Source organism: Marmota flaviventris, chromosome 8 (genome assembly GCF_047511675.1).
Source record: "Marmota flaviventris isolate mMarFla1 chromosome 8, mMarFla1.hap1, whole genome shotgun sequence".
Lineage (NCBI taxonomy): Eukaryota > Metazoa > Chordata > Mammalia > Rodentia > Sciuridae > Marmota > Marmota flaviventris.
The window spans coordinates 58,580,020-58,596,814 of record NC_092505.1 but is presented as its reverse complement, the minus strand read 5'-3'; the positions used below and the strand labels follow the sequence as shown (position 1 = coordinate 58,596,814).

At 39.1% G+C, this 16,795-nt stretch overlaps 1 protein-coding gene across 1 annotated transcript; it reads left to right on the top strand.

The window, feature by feature from the left end:
• The first annotated feature begins 1,830 nt into the window (after positions 1-1,830).
• On the top strand, positions 1,831-14,945 carry LOC117794764 (V-set domain-containing T-cell activation inhibitor 1-like). Its single transcript, XM_034636168.2, has 4 exons — positions 1,831-1,882; positions 6,887-7,291; positions 8,208-8,492; positions 14,857-14,945. The coding sequence occupies exons 1-4, from the start codon at positions 1,831-1,833 to the stop codon at positions 14,889-14,891; spliced, it is 777 nt and encodes a 258-aa protein (XP_034492059.1). The 3' UTR covers positions 14,892-14,945.
• Positions 14,946-16,795: the final 1,850 nt, after the last annotated feature.

The window sequence follows — 16,795 nt, the reverse complement described above, 5'->3', positions numbered from 1 at the left end:
AAAGATAATGAGATTTTATTGAGTTGAAAGGCATATTCCTACACCTTTTTTTTTTTTTACTTTGACTGTAGTCCTTCTCTCAATTAAGTTTCTATAACTCTAGTAGCTGCTAGCTGCCATATTACCTTTAATTTGTATTAGTTTAGATATGTCTTTAAAATAATTTAGTATACCTTCCATGGAGAGGTATTCTCTAAATAAATAGATTAATTCAAACACTATTCATATTCCTCGTTAGTGTATATAGATTTGCCAAAGAGTCTTTAAACACTTGTACCACTGATCCTAGAAATGCTTTCTTTGGTCATTGGCTGGCAAGCACTGCTCCTTTATCTCCTGTTCTGAGACTGCTGTATTTGTTAATATTCAACCCACAGATCATATATTTTCCAGGGTCTAACAGGCCCGTAGGAAAGAAACTTATTGTAATATTCCACAAAATCATCTGCTAAATCAGCCCATGAACTTCCTGTTCTTTTGATGGGTCACCCTGGGAGATGGGGCTCCCTGGAGTGTGTGCATGAAGTGCAGAGGTTGTTGGGACAGAGCTTAGGGAGAATGTACATGCTTCAGCTAAAGTGTGGGAGTTTTAACTCTGTGTGCCCCTGGGTGAAACTGTTATGTTCTCTTTGCCTTAGTTTCCTCAAATATAAAATGGAGATAATAATAGTACCTATTTATAGTCTTATTTTGAAGATTAAACTTGGCTTTAGTAAGCATTTGACATACAGTTGCTATTATTATGACTAGACTTGGAGGATTGTGGTGGGGTTTCCCCCTGTCCATAATAGATAACAGGAAGAAGAAGAGGCAAGAAAATATGCTGAGAAGGTAAGATGATCTCACCTTTCTTTCTTTGAAATAACAATGGACAAAAGAACATGCAAAAAAATCGTTGGTGTACAATGTGATTCACGCAATAATAAAAGTATGTTCAAGGTAAAGAAGGAATGATTAACAGGATATGGGATTGGAAGGGCTTCGAGAGGACTACTTGGGCAGAGTTTTTGAATAAGTGAGTAGTAGTGATGCTGATGCAGGATATGCCTGGGTTTGGAGAGCACTGTGACATTGGAATGGTACTGGAGGAGTGTATAGTATGGGAGATGAGGCCATAGAGGGAGGCTGGCTTCAGCTTACAAGTGTCAGTGGCTTTACCTCCATGTAGCTGTGCATTTGGGTTAGAGCTTCTCAAAGGAGGTGAGTGTTCCCTGAGTCCTTTCTCCCACCCCATTCCAGAGCTGTCCTAGGCCCCTTAAAAATCATTCCCATTAAAGTGCAGCTTTGGCTGGGCAGTCTTGTTTAGTGTTGTCACGTTTTTTTTTTTTTTTTTTCTGTTTGGGAAATATTGGTCCCTAACTTCCCAGATACACCTGTATCTGTAGTTATCACTCCTCCACCTCCACTTGCCCCAGAAACATCCAGAGAGGCCAGTGAACGTTGCTTGGGATGCTGTCAGTGTTCCCTCAAATATCCTCTTCAGGGCTGACCTTGGATCCAAATAATTTAACTGTGGCACATCTATAGAGACAGATTTACTTATTATAGAAATAAAGTTCCAAGTTCATATGGCAAAACAAACCTGCCCAGGATCAGTGGAGTGAGCTTAGATGACATTCCCACATGAAATACTGAGGTGCTGGAAGTGTCTGTTTGCCAGGTGTGCCCTGGTGGTCATGGGGACTGAAGGTAGTGCCCATGAGGCCCTTCATCCTACCCAGCAGCATGTGACTCTGGTAATGATAGTCCACACTCTTAGGTGAAACAAATGTTCTGCCTCTCTCTCTCTCTCTCTCTCTCTCTCTCTCTCTCTCTCTCTTTTCTCACAGAATGTGTTTCTTTTTGGTGTCTGTCAACCTACTTCTGCTTCTTTATGGTAAAGGTAAGTCTTTTTTCAAAAAATGTTGTGGGTATATTTAAATAGCCTTGATGACAATGAGGAAACAGTGGTTTAAAAATTAAAGTCAGACAAATGACTTAATCACTTCAAACCTCCGACTTTGTGAAATGCAAATAACTTGCTATGCAGGAAATGGTGAAGAGCAGATGGGAGAGTAACAGGCACATATTGTAGGGCATTATTGTTGGTTCTTCCTTCTTCCTCCGCCTTTTTTTGTAGTATTGGGGATTGAACCCCTGAGCTACATACCCAGTCTACTTTTTTTTTAAACAACTGCCAGCCCCCACCCCAATTTAATCTGTCCATTTGAGGCCATATCTGCATGACTATCCTTATTCACACCTATACTGAGAAACTCCCAACATTTCAAGTGACTCTGACAAGTGCCAATTAATACTATAGTATCCAGAGTGTTTGAAATCAGGTCTGATCTGAAAAATCTGAATGAACAGTCAGCACTGGGTTTATGTAACACTTTGTACTTAATTCTTCAAAAATGTGGTAATGGAACAAGATAGAGATGTTAGAAATGTTAATTTAATTCCACTAGCCAAAAGTCTATAAGCAAAAATTTCTTAACTGTTACTAGGTATTCAAACCTTACAATATAACTACTCTACACAGTGATCAAACATTTACAGGCTTCAGGCATGGGCCTTCTTTCAGGGACCTTCAGCAGTTCTGCCAGTCTTTACAGGTGGCAGCAGCTCGAAGACATCCTCAGGTTTGAGATAATTCAGGAGAAAGTGCAAGGCCTGGCCCACCAGGCTACATTTACTTGCTTTTCTTCTTTTGCTTAATGTGTGTGTGTGTGTGTGTGTGTGTGTGTGTGTAAGGGGGCAGTCAGGCAAGGTGAGTTGGCAATCATTCATCATCAGGAAGAACAAATAAAAGGAATGAGTATATATGTAGATGAGAATGACAAAGGTGTGTTTATTAGTTCTAATAGCATCTTATATTTTATAGCAATATTGTCAACCTAACAATATGTACTTGGTATTATAGCAGGCGTTTCAGACACCAACAGTTTTCTTTCTACAATTTTCAAAGTGTTTTCCTGCATTATTAGATTTTGTTGAGCTTTTGCCTCCAACTCTTAGGCCTTGGGAAGCTAAGGACACAATGATCTAGAAATAACAGAATGAAATTAACAAAGGTGATATTTAGATTCAAGTAGGCCCACCTGCAGCCACAGCCTTCAGAAGCTGGCTTTTGTATTGCCTGTTACAGCCTCCATAGATCACATTTCCTGATTCATTGGCTAGCATCTTTGGATTCCTGCATCTGAGACTCTTTCCCCTGGGACCAGAAAGGGTACAGCTGTAGCAAGACCTTCTGGGTAGACCTGAGAAGCTATAATGGAGGACCTCTCATGAATAAACTATATATTCTTGTGAGAGATTGAATACTAAGTGTCCACCCATCTGCTCTCTCGCTTCTCTTCCTCTGGGAACTTGATTGAACCCTGTAATATAAAAACAGTCCCTAAGATCCCAAGGTATTTCATAACAACCCAGAGGCAGGTTCTATTATTCTAATTTCATATGAGGAAACTAACCCAGAGAGATTAAGTAACTTGCCTGATGCCAAATGATTAGTAAGTGGTTACTTGGAACTAGAACTTGAATTTGTAATTCTTCAGACCAGGATTTTAATTAAAGTTAAAATAAAATTGACTAAAATTATATTTAAGTTTTTTAATACTGGGGCTGGTACTTGGGGGTACTACCACAGAGCTACATCCCTATCCCTTTTTACTTTTTTAAGAAGACAGGGTCTTGCTAAATTACTGAGGGTGGCCTCAAACTTGCAATCCTCCTGCCTCAGCCTCCAAAGTCAGTGAGATTACAGGTATATGCCATGATGCCCAGCTAGACCAGAATTTTTAAAACACCATAAAAAAATTATGACCACAGCCAGAAAAAATTAATAATTTGAGCAAGAAATCACCTGGTTTTTGAATTTTCAAATTTATCCTTATAAAGGAACATACAACTGTTTCTCTCTGCCTCCTTTTTTCCATCCTGCCTTTCTTTATATTCATTTATTAGTCATTAATTTGTTCATCAGACTTTTTGAGTGCCTACTTTAGGAGATGAAAAAGCATGTTTCAGATGGAAAACTTTGGAGTCAGACTCTAGAGTTTCATTCACAGTCTATTTTTCATAAGTCGTATGCCTTTAAGCAATTTACTTCACCTCAGTATGCCTTGGTTTTCTCAGTAGTAAATTGGGGATGATAATAGTACCTATCTCAATGTAGTATACTGATTAAATGAATTAAGGCCAGAAAAGCTCTTAGCATATGTTTAACACATTGTAAACCCTAAAAAAACAACAACATAAAAAACCAACAACAACAACAACAACAAAAAACTACCCAATGTAGAATGTAGTCAGGATAAAAGAGAGGTGTGTGTGTGTTGCGGGTGCGGGGGGCGGGGGGGGGATTGTAAGGAACTGGCTTGTGGAAGCTGAAAAGTCCCAGTTCTGCCATCAGCTAGAGGCCCAGGAAAGCCAGTGGTACAATTCTAGTCTGAGTCCAATGTCTGGAGACCCAAGAAGAGCTTAAGTTTCACTTCAAGCCTGAAGGCAGCAAAGGATCTACCAGGCATTCAGGTGGGAAGGCTTCCCTCTTATAGGAAGGTCAGGTTTTTTTTTTGTTGTTGTTGTTTTTTTGGTTCTCTTCCGGAATTGGATTGGATGAGGGCCACCCACAGAGGAAGGGCAACCGCTTTACTCAGTCTATCCATACAATGTTATTGTGATCCCCAAACATTCACAGACACACCCAGAATGATATTTCATTAATTATGTGGGTAATCCCAGCAACAGCCATGTGGCTACTGCTAAGGAACTTGTAGACTGTTATTCAGCTGGAATATCCTTTGCTGTCTGTCTGCCCCCCTACTCTTTGATAGGCTTATGTTTTGGATGCTTCCTTGCCTACTAACTTTGATCATTTGTATTTGCTCTTAGTACTTCACTTATTTTTAATTCTATTTCTTTCACCTTATTGTATTAAACAACATCCTTAGGCTCACATTGACTGATTCTTTCTCCTTTCTACTGTTTGTCACCTGCACAGTATCTCTAGAAGGAAAAAAAAAATACCTTTCTTACTAGAGTGCCTACTTTCATAATGCTTAATTAAGCCTCATTATTCTCTTACTCAAGTTGGTAATTTAATTAGTCATATAGGCTTAAAAGTTTGGTAATGGGCTGGAGATATAGCTCAGTGTAAACACTTGACTAACATTTGTGAGGATCTGGGTTTGATCTTCAGCACTCTTTAAAAAAAGCCTGGTAGCCATAACTCTAAAGGTCTTTCTCTCTCTCTTTCTCTCTCTCTCTCTCTCTTTTTCACCAGGAATTGAACCCAAAGGTGCTTAACCACTAAGCCACATCTCCAGCCCCTTTTTATTTTTATTTTTATTTTGAGACAGACTCTTTTGTTAAGTTGCATAGGGTCTCACTAAGTTGCTGAGTGCTGGCCTTGAACTTGCTATCCTCCTGCCTCCCAAGCTGCTGGGATTACAGGCATGTGCCCTAAAGGTCATTTAATTTTTTTTTTTAGATGCACACAATGCTTTTATTTTATTTACTTATTCTTATGGTGCAAGGATCGAACCTGTGCCTCACAAGTGCTAGGCAAGTGCTCTGTCACTGAGCTACAGCCCCAGCCCCCTAAAGAATATTTTTAAACCCTGAGAGACCTTATTTTTTTCTTCAGTGCTTCTGACATTTTTTTTCTTTTAGTTATAGATGGACAACTAATTTTTGTTAGTCATAGATGGACACAATATCTTTGTTTTATTTATTTATTTAAATACTTTTAGTTTTGGATGGACACGATATCTTTATTTTATTTATTTATTTTTGTATGGTGCTTGAACTCAGTGCTCCAGTACCCCACATATGTAAGGCAAGTGCTCCACCACTGAACCACAGCCCCAGCCCTTGTTTTATGTATTTATTTATTTATTTACGTGGTGCTGAGGATCGGCCCAGTGCCCCACATGTGCTAGGCGAGTGCTCTATCACTGAGCTACAACCAGAGCCCTGCTACTGATATCTTAATATGTGACCTTGACCGACTTTGCTTCCTGGAATCAATTTTGTCTTTTAGTAGCAGAGATATTTGAAAGAATTCTGATTTGAGAGCCCAAATTTATAACTAAATTAAATAGGTATTGTTCTGGTTGAAGAAGTAAGGGATTGGAAATACCACTGATTTAGTTTTTATCTGGCCATTGGTGGCAAATTCCAAGGTGAGTTCTGGGGAAAACAGTTTGAGAACATTGAAGTAGGTAGCCTCTAAACTTTTTTCCAGCTATAACATACCAGGATTCTAATTCATGTTGTGATTCTATGAGTGTACATAGTGTATGGCAGCAATCCCCACAGATTTATTTACTGAATCTCTGTTTCTGCCTTTCCAGTGACTTTTTGGATTACTGAAGCTAGAGGGGGAAAAAAGCAACATTTCCAAGATTGCTTTATGGCAGAGTTTTGGGAGTGACACAGGCTCTGCCAATCAGCTGCATTTGCGCAAGGATTAAACTCACAACTGATCGAAGTGGGGAGAAAGGTTATAGTGCATGAGGCATCCTTTCTTTTGCCAATGTGAGTCTGGTAGGTGCAATTTGGCTCTGAAGCCACCACCTGCAGAGACATCTTTCTCACTCACCAGCTTCCTGATGAGGCAGAGGCAGCTGCAACTCTGGCAGACCAACTGTGCTGTGTCATTCTGAGCCTAGAATGACGCCAGGGAGGACAGAACAAACACATTGCAGGTCTCAACATCCATGCCCCTTTTAGTCTCTTTCCTCCAGCCTTCCAGTTATTTTGTAACCATCTAGTTCCCTGTACTAAATCCTTTTCTGCTTGAAATAGCAGAAGAGGTTTCTTTGATCTGCTTTGGAGCCTTACCTGATGCTGTGGTCATCAGTCTTTACTAACCCCATTTCTTCTTTGACATTCTCAGTGTCCCCAGAAGAGTTGCGGGCCCACCCATTCACTGATGTGACCCTCTCCTGCCATTTCTCCTTTGTGGAAGGCACAGAAAATCTTGAGTTTTCTTGGGAAAGAGAAGATATCACAGAGGAATACGAGGTAGAGAATGATGAGGAATATTACCGCTTTTTCAGACACTATGATTTCTTTGCAATTTACTCCAAGTTGGTTTACCAGTTTCACAATAACACAGAGCAACTAGAAGATCAAAACTCCTTGTATGAGGGAAGAGTCTCTGTAGATCGGACTGAAATTTCTGAGGGGTCTCTATCACTTCTACTAAGAAACGTGGATTTCATGGATGAAGCTATCTACAAGTGCTCTGCCATCACGCCAGATGGAAGAGGCGAAAGTACAATTAAGCTAATAGTAGAAGGTAAAGGAATTTAACAGATGAATTTGATTTCAAGCTCTGTCTCTGTTCGTCTGTAAGTTTTCTCTTCTGATATTCTCCCTTTCCCTCTTCTACTCAAACCACTTAGGGTTCATTTTATTCCTATCACGGGATCTAAGGGCTTGGAATGTCAATTTATCAAAGCTAAAAATATTGCTCTGAACAAAAAGTGCATTATTCATTCATCAGTACAAACAAAACAGCAACAGTAACAACAACACTGGTCTAATCCCAAATTTTCCAAATTTGTGACACTAAAACCCCAAATTTGATAGGATATAATAGTCCTATATGAGAAGACCCTGAGATCTGATATGTGATTTAGTGAGAATAGGTCTGCATTGGGAGGCAGAAGGCCCAAGTTCTGGAACTTGGTCAACTCTAGTTTGAGCAGCTCCCTTAGCTTCTCTGGGCTTTACTTCTCTTGCTATTAATGTAAATTGGACTGAATCAATGGATCTCCATTGTGCCCCAGGTGTCGGTACCCTTTGCCAGATTACATGGACAGCTGTCTTTTGCTTACCAGAGACCTCATGGGGATTGAGAGTTCTGCATGGCAGAATTCTTCCAGGATAAAAGTAGGAAGAGATGGGAAAGTGGTGGTGGTGATTTGTTATCTTCTGAGGTCAGTGGAGAGCCTGGAATAAACTCACATAAGAAGGGAAGATTCCAAAATTAAAGGCAGCAGTGGTAGGCGAGATCTGGAAGGCAAGAGCATACATGTGTCTTGTTCTTCTCTTCTTATGCTTGAGGTAAAATTTTAGTTACAGTAAACCTTAAGATGAGTTGCCTTCATAGGGGGTTAATGTAAAAACTGAGGGTAAGATTTCTGTCACTTCGAGCCTCTTGGGGATGAAATAACAAGAAACTAATTGTCTTGTTGTTTTTTTCCAACTAGATTCTGAAATGCCCCAGGTGCGGTTTGACAAGATTGATGATGAGGACGTGGCCACCTGCGTCTCTAAGGGGTGGTACCTCACACCCAATGTGACTTGGATGGACAGAGCAGAGCGGGACCTGAGCAACCATAGTACTGTGGAGGTCCTGGAGGAGCAGATAAATGGCTTCTATAGGGTGTTCTCTGTCCTGAGATACCCAGTCAAATTAAATGAGAAATATGTCTGCCAAATAACAGAGACAGATGTGAACAACCAGCCCTTTAGAGTCATCCGCAAGTACCCAAGTAAGTGCAAATTTAAGAAGAGGGAAAGTAGACTGCATTTCACTGTAAAAAAAAAAATCATAATTCACTAATACTTTCTAAATAACAAATGTATCAGACACTCCTGGCCCTTTGGGGATTTAAAGGAGAATCAGGAACATAAGCTGGTAGCCTCGAGCAAAAGAGGGTAGTGCAGGGAAGTCTCTCTAGGTTCAAAAAAAAAAAAAAAAAAAAAAGACCACCCTTCAGGGACTGACAGCTTTTACCCTGATAGATGTGGCTGTTACCATTTATAAGGCTTCTGTTCCTCTGCTAAGAGCATCAGTTTTATTATGTGACAGGCTGAGTACTCATGGCAGCCATTTATCAGCCTCTGACCATGTGCCTGTTACTTTACACATCATTTTAAGTCCTTTGCTCAACCCTGCAAGGTAATTATTATCACTGTATCCCTTCTACAGAAGGTAAATGATTTAATTAAGAACATAGCTAAGAAGTACACAATTTGAATTTTAGATAAGCAACAAGTTATATCATATGTATGCTAAATAATTGTTACTTACAAGAAATTCACATTTATCTGGGTGTTCTAAATTTTATCTGACAACCCTGGGGGAGGTGAAGCTCAGGAGCATTTAAACCTCTCTGGAAGAACAGAAAGAAAAAACTGAAAAACTTCTTGCCTGGTTAGGAGGCTACCATTGTGCAGGAGAGTGGTTCTCGACATATTGTCCCCAGACCAGCTCAGGTTCCACCCAAAACCTACTGAATAAGAAACTCCAGATTATGCCTCGAAGTTTGCTTTAACAAGACCTCATTGTGACACATAATCATGTTTGAGAACCACTGATGTAGGACATGAGCCCTAGGTGAAGACACCCAGAGCATTTCTGTCCTATCCCTTCCTGTAGGGTTGGGGTGCCATCTCTTCTGACCATGTCCAGCAGGTGAGGAATACAGAGTTCCCTGCTCGTGCCCTAGTCCAGTAAAACAAGAATAATCAGGAAGACTCATACATTTAAATTTCACACTTCAGTTGCCTTTCCTTCAAAGAGGGGCTTACGTATTCCCCGAGACTTTTAAGGCTTTCCCACATACTCAGGAGTTGTTAGAGGTCTTTGAACATTACAGTGGGCCTCAGAATCTCCTGAGAACACCAGAATATGTTATTAATGAATTGATTTCAAAGAAATCCTGTTTTTTATCACCTTAAATTTCAACACCTTGAAAAAAACAGTCCCAGAAATACTTAAAAGGCCCCTGTATTTTATTTTTCTTCACCTCTTTTCATGTACTTATTTATATAAGGCCTTTGAGATCTGGCATCTGCTTGTTTTTCTAGCCACGTAGCAACTGTTTCTCAGCAGGCTGCCATTGCTCATTGCTCTGAGCTTGCTGATGCCTATGGTTTCTAGGTTAGGATGCGTTTTTCATATTGCCTTTGTACAGACTCCATGTTCTTACAAAGCCTTTGTTTTCTTGGACTGCCTCATGAGTTTCTCCTGCCTTCAAAATTTGGCTCAGACTTTAAACTCTTATTAATTCTTACTCTTATTTCAATTTGTTCAATATTTTATTCATTCATGGGTCAGATATTTGTTAGGCTTCAACTGCATTAAAGATGCAGCATGGAAAAAAACAAATCTCTGCCCTTGTGAAACTTATATACTAGTTGTGAGGAGAAATAGAAAGTAAATAAACAGATTAAAATATAAAGTATGTCACTGTATGAGTCCATTTACATGAAATAAAAAAAGGAAAAAAGAAAAATTAATTGTAACCCTGGAGTATTGGTAACATTCTGTTTCTTGTTCTGGGTGCTGGTTATATGATTGTACTCAGTTTTTGAAAATTAATCGGTCTGGACACTGGCATGCACTTTTATGTATCTGTATTATATTTCAATATAAAGTAAAACATTGATATAGTGTATCAGATGGAGAATAGTCATATAGAGAAAAACTAAGGAGAGAAATCAGATTAAAAAGAGGGGCGAGGGGAGAGTTGTAAAATAGGCTATCCAGAGAAAGTCTCATTGAGATGTTAAATTTAACAAAGACTTGAAGGAAATGAGGGAACCAGGCCCATAGAAGGCTAGGGCTGGTGGATTGGAAGAAAAGCAAGAAGACCAATGATTGGAATAGAGTTCCTGAGAGTGTATGAGTTAAGATCAAAAGATAACAGGAGGGGCTGGGGTTGTAGCTCAGTGATTGAGCACTTGCCTCACATGTGTGAGGCACTGGATTCAATCCTCAGCACTATATAAAAATAAATAAATAAACAAAATAAAACTGTTCCAGAGTTGGATTGTTAAACAACTATAAAAACAACAACAAAACAACCAGGAGGCTAGATTGTGTGGTGCCTTATAGGCCATTGTAAGGGTTTTGGTTTTTGTTATTAGTATGGGAAGAGATGCAAGGCTATTGGATCAGGAGTGAAATGATCTGACTAAGTTTTAGAGAGATTTTTTTTCTAGCTACTCCTGAGAATGGACTCAAGAAAGGCAAGGGTGGGGACAGGGTAACCAGCTAGGAGATTATTATAATAATCCTGGTAATAAAAAGATGGTGGTTTAATCCAAGGTGTTAATAATATGAATGGTGAGAAGAGATTGGGTTATGTATATACATACATACAAATATATATGCATATACGTATATATGCATATATATATATATATATATATGTTGTAGATGTAAATAAAATAAATACCTTTATTTATTTATTTATTTATTTTTGTGTCCTGCTGATAATCAAACCTAGTACCTCACATGTGCTAGGCAAGTGCTCTACTACTGAGCTACAACCCCAGCGTGCTCTCTCTCTCTCTCTCTCTCTCTCTCTATATATATATATATATATATATATATATATTGTTTTTAGTTGTAGTTGGACACAATACCTTTATTTTAAATTTTTTATGTGGTGCTGAGGATTGAACCCAGGGCCTTGCAGCTGCTAGGCGAGAGCTCTACTGCTGAGCCACAACTCCAGCCCCTATGTATATAATTTTGAAGATAGAACAAATTGGATTCACTGAAAGATTAATGATGGGTGTGAAGGGAAGAGGACTCAATGATGACTAAGCCTTTTGCCCTGAGCAAATGAAAGAGTAGAATCACCACTTATTGTGATTAAGAAATCCTGGAGTTTGTTTTGGAACATCTTAAATATGGAGATGTCCATTTGAGACATTAAAAGGGAAATGCTGAATAGGTGGTTTGAAATGAAATTAGAATTTAGGAGAGAGGTCCAGAGTTGAAACATAAACCTTGGAGTTGTCAATCTATGGATGATATTTCATATTATGAGGCTCAGATGGACTCTTCAAGGGAGTAGATATAGATAGAGAAGAAGAGGTCCAGGAACTGAGCCCTTGGCCCTCTCAACATTCATAGGTCAGAGAGATGGAGTGAAACCAGCGAAGGAGAATAAAAAGAAGGAGACAGTAAAGTAGACAGGAAACTAGGAGAGCGTCATCACTTGGAAACTGAAGAAAGAGTTTCAGGGAGGAAAGAGTGTTCAATGGAGTTGAAAGCTACTGGTGAGTAGTAAGTAAGATGAGGACTGAGAATAGATCATTGAGAGAAGAAGTATGAATAAAATTTGAAGCCAAGAATAGATCACTGGAGTGCTAACATGGAGGATAGTTTGCTTCACAGAACAGCAGGGGAGAAATGTGTACTTACTGGAAAAGCTCTAGAGTCTCACTTTTAATTTTCTTTTAGATGTCTGAATGTTGATAATGAATAGATGGAAAGGGTAAACTGATGATGCAGAAAAAAGAGGGAAATGACTGAGTAATGTCTTATGTTAGGTAGAGGGATGGAGTTAGATAAGGGTTTGTGTTAGATAAGATTATTTAAAAGGAGGGTTTGTGTTAGATAAGATTATAAGGGAGGGTTTGTGTTAGATAAGATTATTTAAAAGGAGATAAGACAGTATGTGGGACCGGATGCAGATAGGTGGGTAGTATGGTAGTGTGAGGATGTAAAAATTCTCTTATGTTGCTTCAATTTTCTTAGTGAAATAGGGTGCAAGTCATCAGCTAAGCCTGAGACTAGGGATGGCAATGTTGAGGAGAAAGAATGACATATGCATCTAAGAGAGTAATTAAAAACTATAACAGGCTTCTTAGGTAGTATTAAAGGCACTTTTGAGGTCCATGGTCATGAAATTAAACACACACATGGTTGGTGTGGTTTTCTGCAGCCTCACTTAGCTGCTTGAGTGTGGACACATAATGGGAAGTAAGTTGGGTTAAGCAGATGTTGGAATTTTGCCAAGAATGCATGACAAAGGGAGACAGATGAGTGTTAAATAGTGATTATTATGATCAGCCCTGGAATCTAAGCTGGGTTAGGGAAGATGAAGGATGCAAAGTGGATGAAGGACAATGAAACATGGTAGAAGGGCTGGGGGGTGTAGTTCAGTGGTGGAGCATTTGCTTAGCATTTGTGAGGCACTGAGTTCAGTCTCCAGTACGGGGGTGGGGGATGGTGTAGGGTCATTGGATTTTAGGTGTTCATTACAGTAAAAAAAAAAATGTTAGAGTGGGGGTACTAGAGAGAGTGAGTTAGAAAGACAGAAGGGGAGGGCAGTGGTTACAGAGCAAGATGCTTACAGTTGAGATAAGGGAGAGGTTGTGATTATTGCTAATGATAAAACGTAAGTTCTAACCATGGGGAAGGTGGCTATGATATAGAAAAACGTCCCTGGAAAAGAGATCAAGGACCAAAGGAGATCAAGGGGTGGATCATATATTAGATAATGACACCAAGAATTAAGAACTAGTGATAGAGATCCTGCCAGAGCCAGCAGCTAAAATCATGGAATGGTGAGAGAGGGAAGAGGGACAACAGAAGACTGCAACATGGAATGGTAGATTCTAATGACATTCAGTTTTAAGGTAGAGGTTTTGTACAGAGGAAGGAGGGAGAATGAGCTGGAAGCCATAATGAGAAACAAAGTTTCACATATCCCCAGTGTATGAAGGATGTTGGAAAGAAAACCAGCACATTTGAAAAGATTACAGAGAAAGAAGTATCCTTACAAGAGATCCAGGTTTCAGTTAGAGCAAGAAGGTAAGGGAAATGTTAATTAAAGGTAGAATAGAAGGGATTTACTGGTGATTTGTGAGGCAGATTCCAGCTGGTGCAGTAGAAGGGTTTCATAAGTTAGGAATATTTCAGGTTGGGGTCAGAAAAGGAAAATTCAGAGTCATATGTGACTCAGGGTCCATGAGATAAAGAGTAAACAAGGGGGCTTAGGGCTGTTTGTGGTTAAATGTATATAAGGAAAAGGATGCAATAGAAGACGTGGATGTTTGGAGACAGACCGTGATGGCAAAGCTGTCAACGTTGTAGGGGAAAGAGATGAGAGTATGAATAGAGTCACACAGAGTTCTAAGGTTCCTCGACTCCCTTTTGATTCTTGTGGGTATGACATGGAAACTGGAGAATAAGAAGCAGGTCAGCCAAATAGAGCAGCTCAGATTGTATTACAATTCAGGGGTGCTCTATTCATGTAGCTCGCATAAGACTGGCATCCTGGAGGAGAGCAATGTGACTACCCTGGGAAAAGCACACTCTTCATAGCACCTTGAACACATCTTCAAATTTGTTGCACTGCTAGAATTCATTATTCATCTTGTCACAAAACTGTGACTCTCTCACTACCAAGAATTAAGTTTTCCTATTTCTCTTTTATGGCTCCTCACATACAGTAGGCTTCTGGAATAGGTGTTAATTCTTAACTCCTGAGTCTTATCATTATGGACCCAGAGATACAACATGACTTAGAACCTTGACATGGAAATGTCCAATCTCTTGATTTCTTTTCTTAAGGAACATCAGAAATATTCTCCTAACTTCCACCCTACTGGGCTCACAAGCTAACAAGCAGACTCGGTGGTCTTTCCTTGCTGGAGATGATTTTCTTCCCACACTGAAAGGATTTGCTTACCTGAAGTCAGCTCCTCTTTTGAGTGGCCCAGCCCCTTGGGCCTAATAGACACATGCTAAGATCCTGGACCTATATTGCTTCTGTTTTCCTTTCCTCTCTCTAAGTTTGTCAGTTCCTTTCCTTTTCTATTCTTTAATTGTTCTCCAAACAACATTTGTAGAATGAATAAATCAGAATTTCCTTATACAAGTGAAGAAGAATTGTACATTGATGAGTAAGTTCTCCCTAAGGAAACTACCCTTAGAGGGTTCTTAGCCTTAGAGGGCTACCATTCTTAGGGAGAACAAAGAACTCATTGTTTACAACTATCTTTCTTGTGTGACTTTAAGAAATACATTTACAGCTGACTACAGAGTTGCCTTTAACACAAAACTCCTATCTTTAATGTTTCCTTTATATCTTCTTTTTTTCTTTGCAGAGCGAAAATATCCTCAAGAATATGACTTCTATTAAGAGATTTGAACAACATCTGCCCAAGGATTCATCTTGCCTTTTAGCCACTGAGACACCTATGATATTCTTTTTGTCTCAGATACCTACCTATCGTAAATAGAAAAAAGTAAGAAGGTAGCAAGTCCAGAGGTTGCATATTGAGTAAACCTATAGGAGCTCCCATATTTTACCTCTCTTATGTCTGTATGTTGAAATCTTGTTTCTTTATCTCAATTTCTCTGCTTTGTTAAGATTTACTTTTATTTGATCTCATGCCTGTCATGTGTTAACACATGAGTAAAATTAAACATCTTAAGTGCAAAATGAAGAGGATTAAAAGCTTGATGAACTGTCTACTTTGTGTATATTTCATGGTGTGTGCTTCAGTGACAGATGACTTATTGGGGAGTGCAGAGCAGAGAAAATCTGCTCTGTGTTTTCTCTAAGCCAGATTTTGTTTTGTTTTTGCTGATGATGTTACATGGCACTTTGCTGACACAAAGGGGAACCTGAGAAAGAGGCATCTTCCTAAAAATTACTATGGATAAAGATTATTATATTTGTTAATATATTTGTTAAATATTTGTGCATTATTGGAGAAAGGACATAGAAATCTTGGAAATTCAAGAAGATGAAACTAGCCTTTAAAATTTTTTGATTTGTCCAGTTGATTTTAGAGTCTATATTATTATTATATCTCATCTTCCACATTGTTCCTTCCTATCTCTATGCCTTGTATCCACCTATTTTGTGTCTCTCCAAATTCATTTGTTGAAATCCTATCCTTCACATTGGTTTTAGGAGGTGGAGCTTTGGGAGGTGATTAGGCTATTAGGTTAGAGTTCTTGTGAATGAAATTAATACTCTCATAAAAGAGGCTCAAGGAAGATCCCTCTTCCCTTCCATTATGTGAAGATGCAATGAGAAGATGCATCTATAAACCAGAAGTGGGGCTCTTACCAGATACCAAGTTCATCAGCATCTTAATCCTGGACTTTCTGTCCTCCAGAACTGTAAGCAATACATTTCTGCTATTTATAAGCCACCTAGTCTATGGCATTTTATTACAACAGCACAAACAGGCTAGGGCATCCTGCTTTGTTCCTTTTTTGGGTAAGGGATTGGGATGTCTTTCCAACGGTTTGGCATGTAGGAATTGAGCTTGGGTTATGGAAAAGAGGAGAAAAAGGTCATGGGATAATAAGGGAAATGAAAACTATCTAGGAACCAGAAGTTTTGTTTTTTAATTATTTTTTAGTTTTAGGTGGACACAATATTTTTGTTTTACATTATGTGGTGCTGAGGATTGAACGCAGTGCCTCGTGTATACTAGGTGAGCATTCTACCACTGAACCACAACCTCAGCCCCAGAACCAGAAGTTTTAATTGGCTTAAAACTCAAGATTTTTGAAACTTTGGATTCAGTGATGAAATAATTTCACCAGGGCAAAGCATATGACTGCTTCTAAAACCTTCACATAGGATGCCACAGGAAGGAGGCACACCAGAGAGATCTGTGTAGCTGTACATATCTGATGTCTACATTCTGAAGGTAAATTTTCACAATGAGAAACCTTTGAGGTATGCACCAAAGATCACAGGGGAATCCAAACTAGCTGGTATGACTCCCACATACAGCATCACTGGGGAGACCAAGTTGAGTTGGGGATCCCTTTGTAGGGGACTTCAGAGTCCTGGCCTGAGTTTCACTCACATATTTGCTTAAACCAAAGTGAGAGGAGGGGCAGTTGTTAGAACTACATGAAGAAATGTGTAAATTAATTATATATGCTAAGCAATTACATTATGAAGAACAGTGAATAGAAATTAATAGTTCATGTTAATGTGACAATCTTTAAAGGAAAATATTGTGATAAGGTAGAATGGGCATACTTGGAATTGAATCCTTTGTTCTTTGCTAGTTG

Bases quoted from the DNA above. Each gene is read 5' to 3' on its own strand.
- LOC117794764 (XM_034636168.2), top strand. From the start codon at position 1,831: ATGTGTTTCTTTTTGGTGTCTGTCAACCTACTTCTGCTTCTTTATGGT. The intron at 1,883-6,886 runs GTAAGTCTTTTT...TGACATTCTCAG, and splicing joins TCTGCTTCTTTATGGTAAAG to TGTCCCCAGAAGAGTTGCGG. The intron at 8,493-14,856 runs GTAAGTGCAAAT...TTTTCTTTGCAG, and splicing joins AGTCATCCGCAAGTACCCAA to AGCGAAAATATCCTCAAGAA.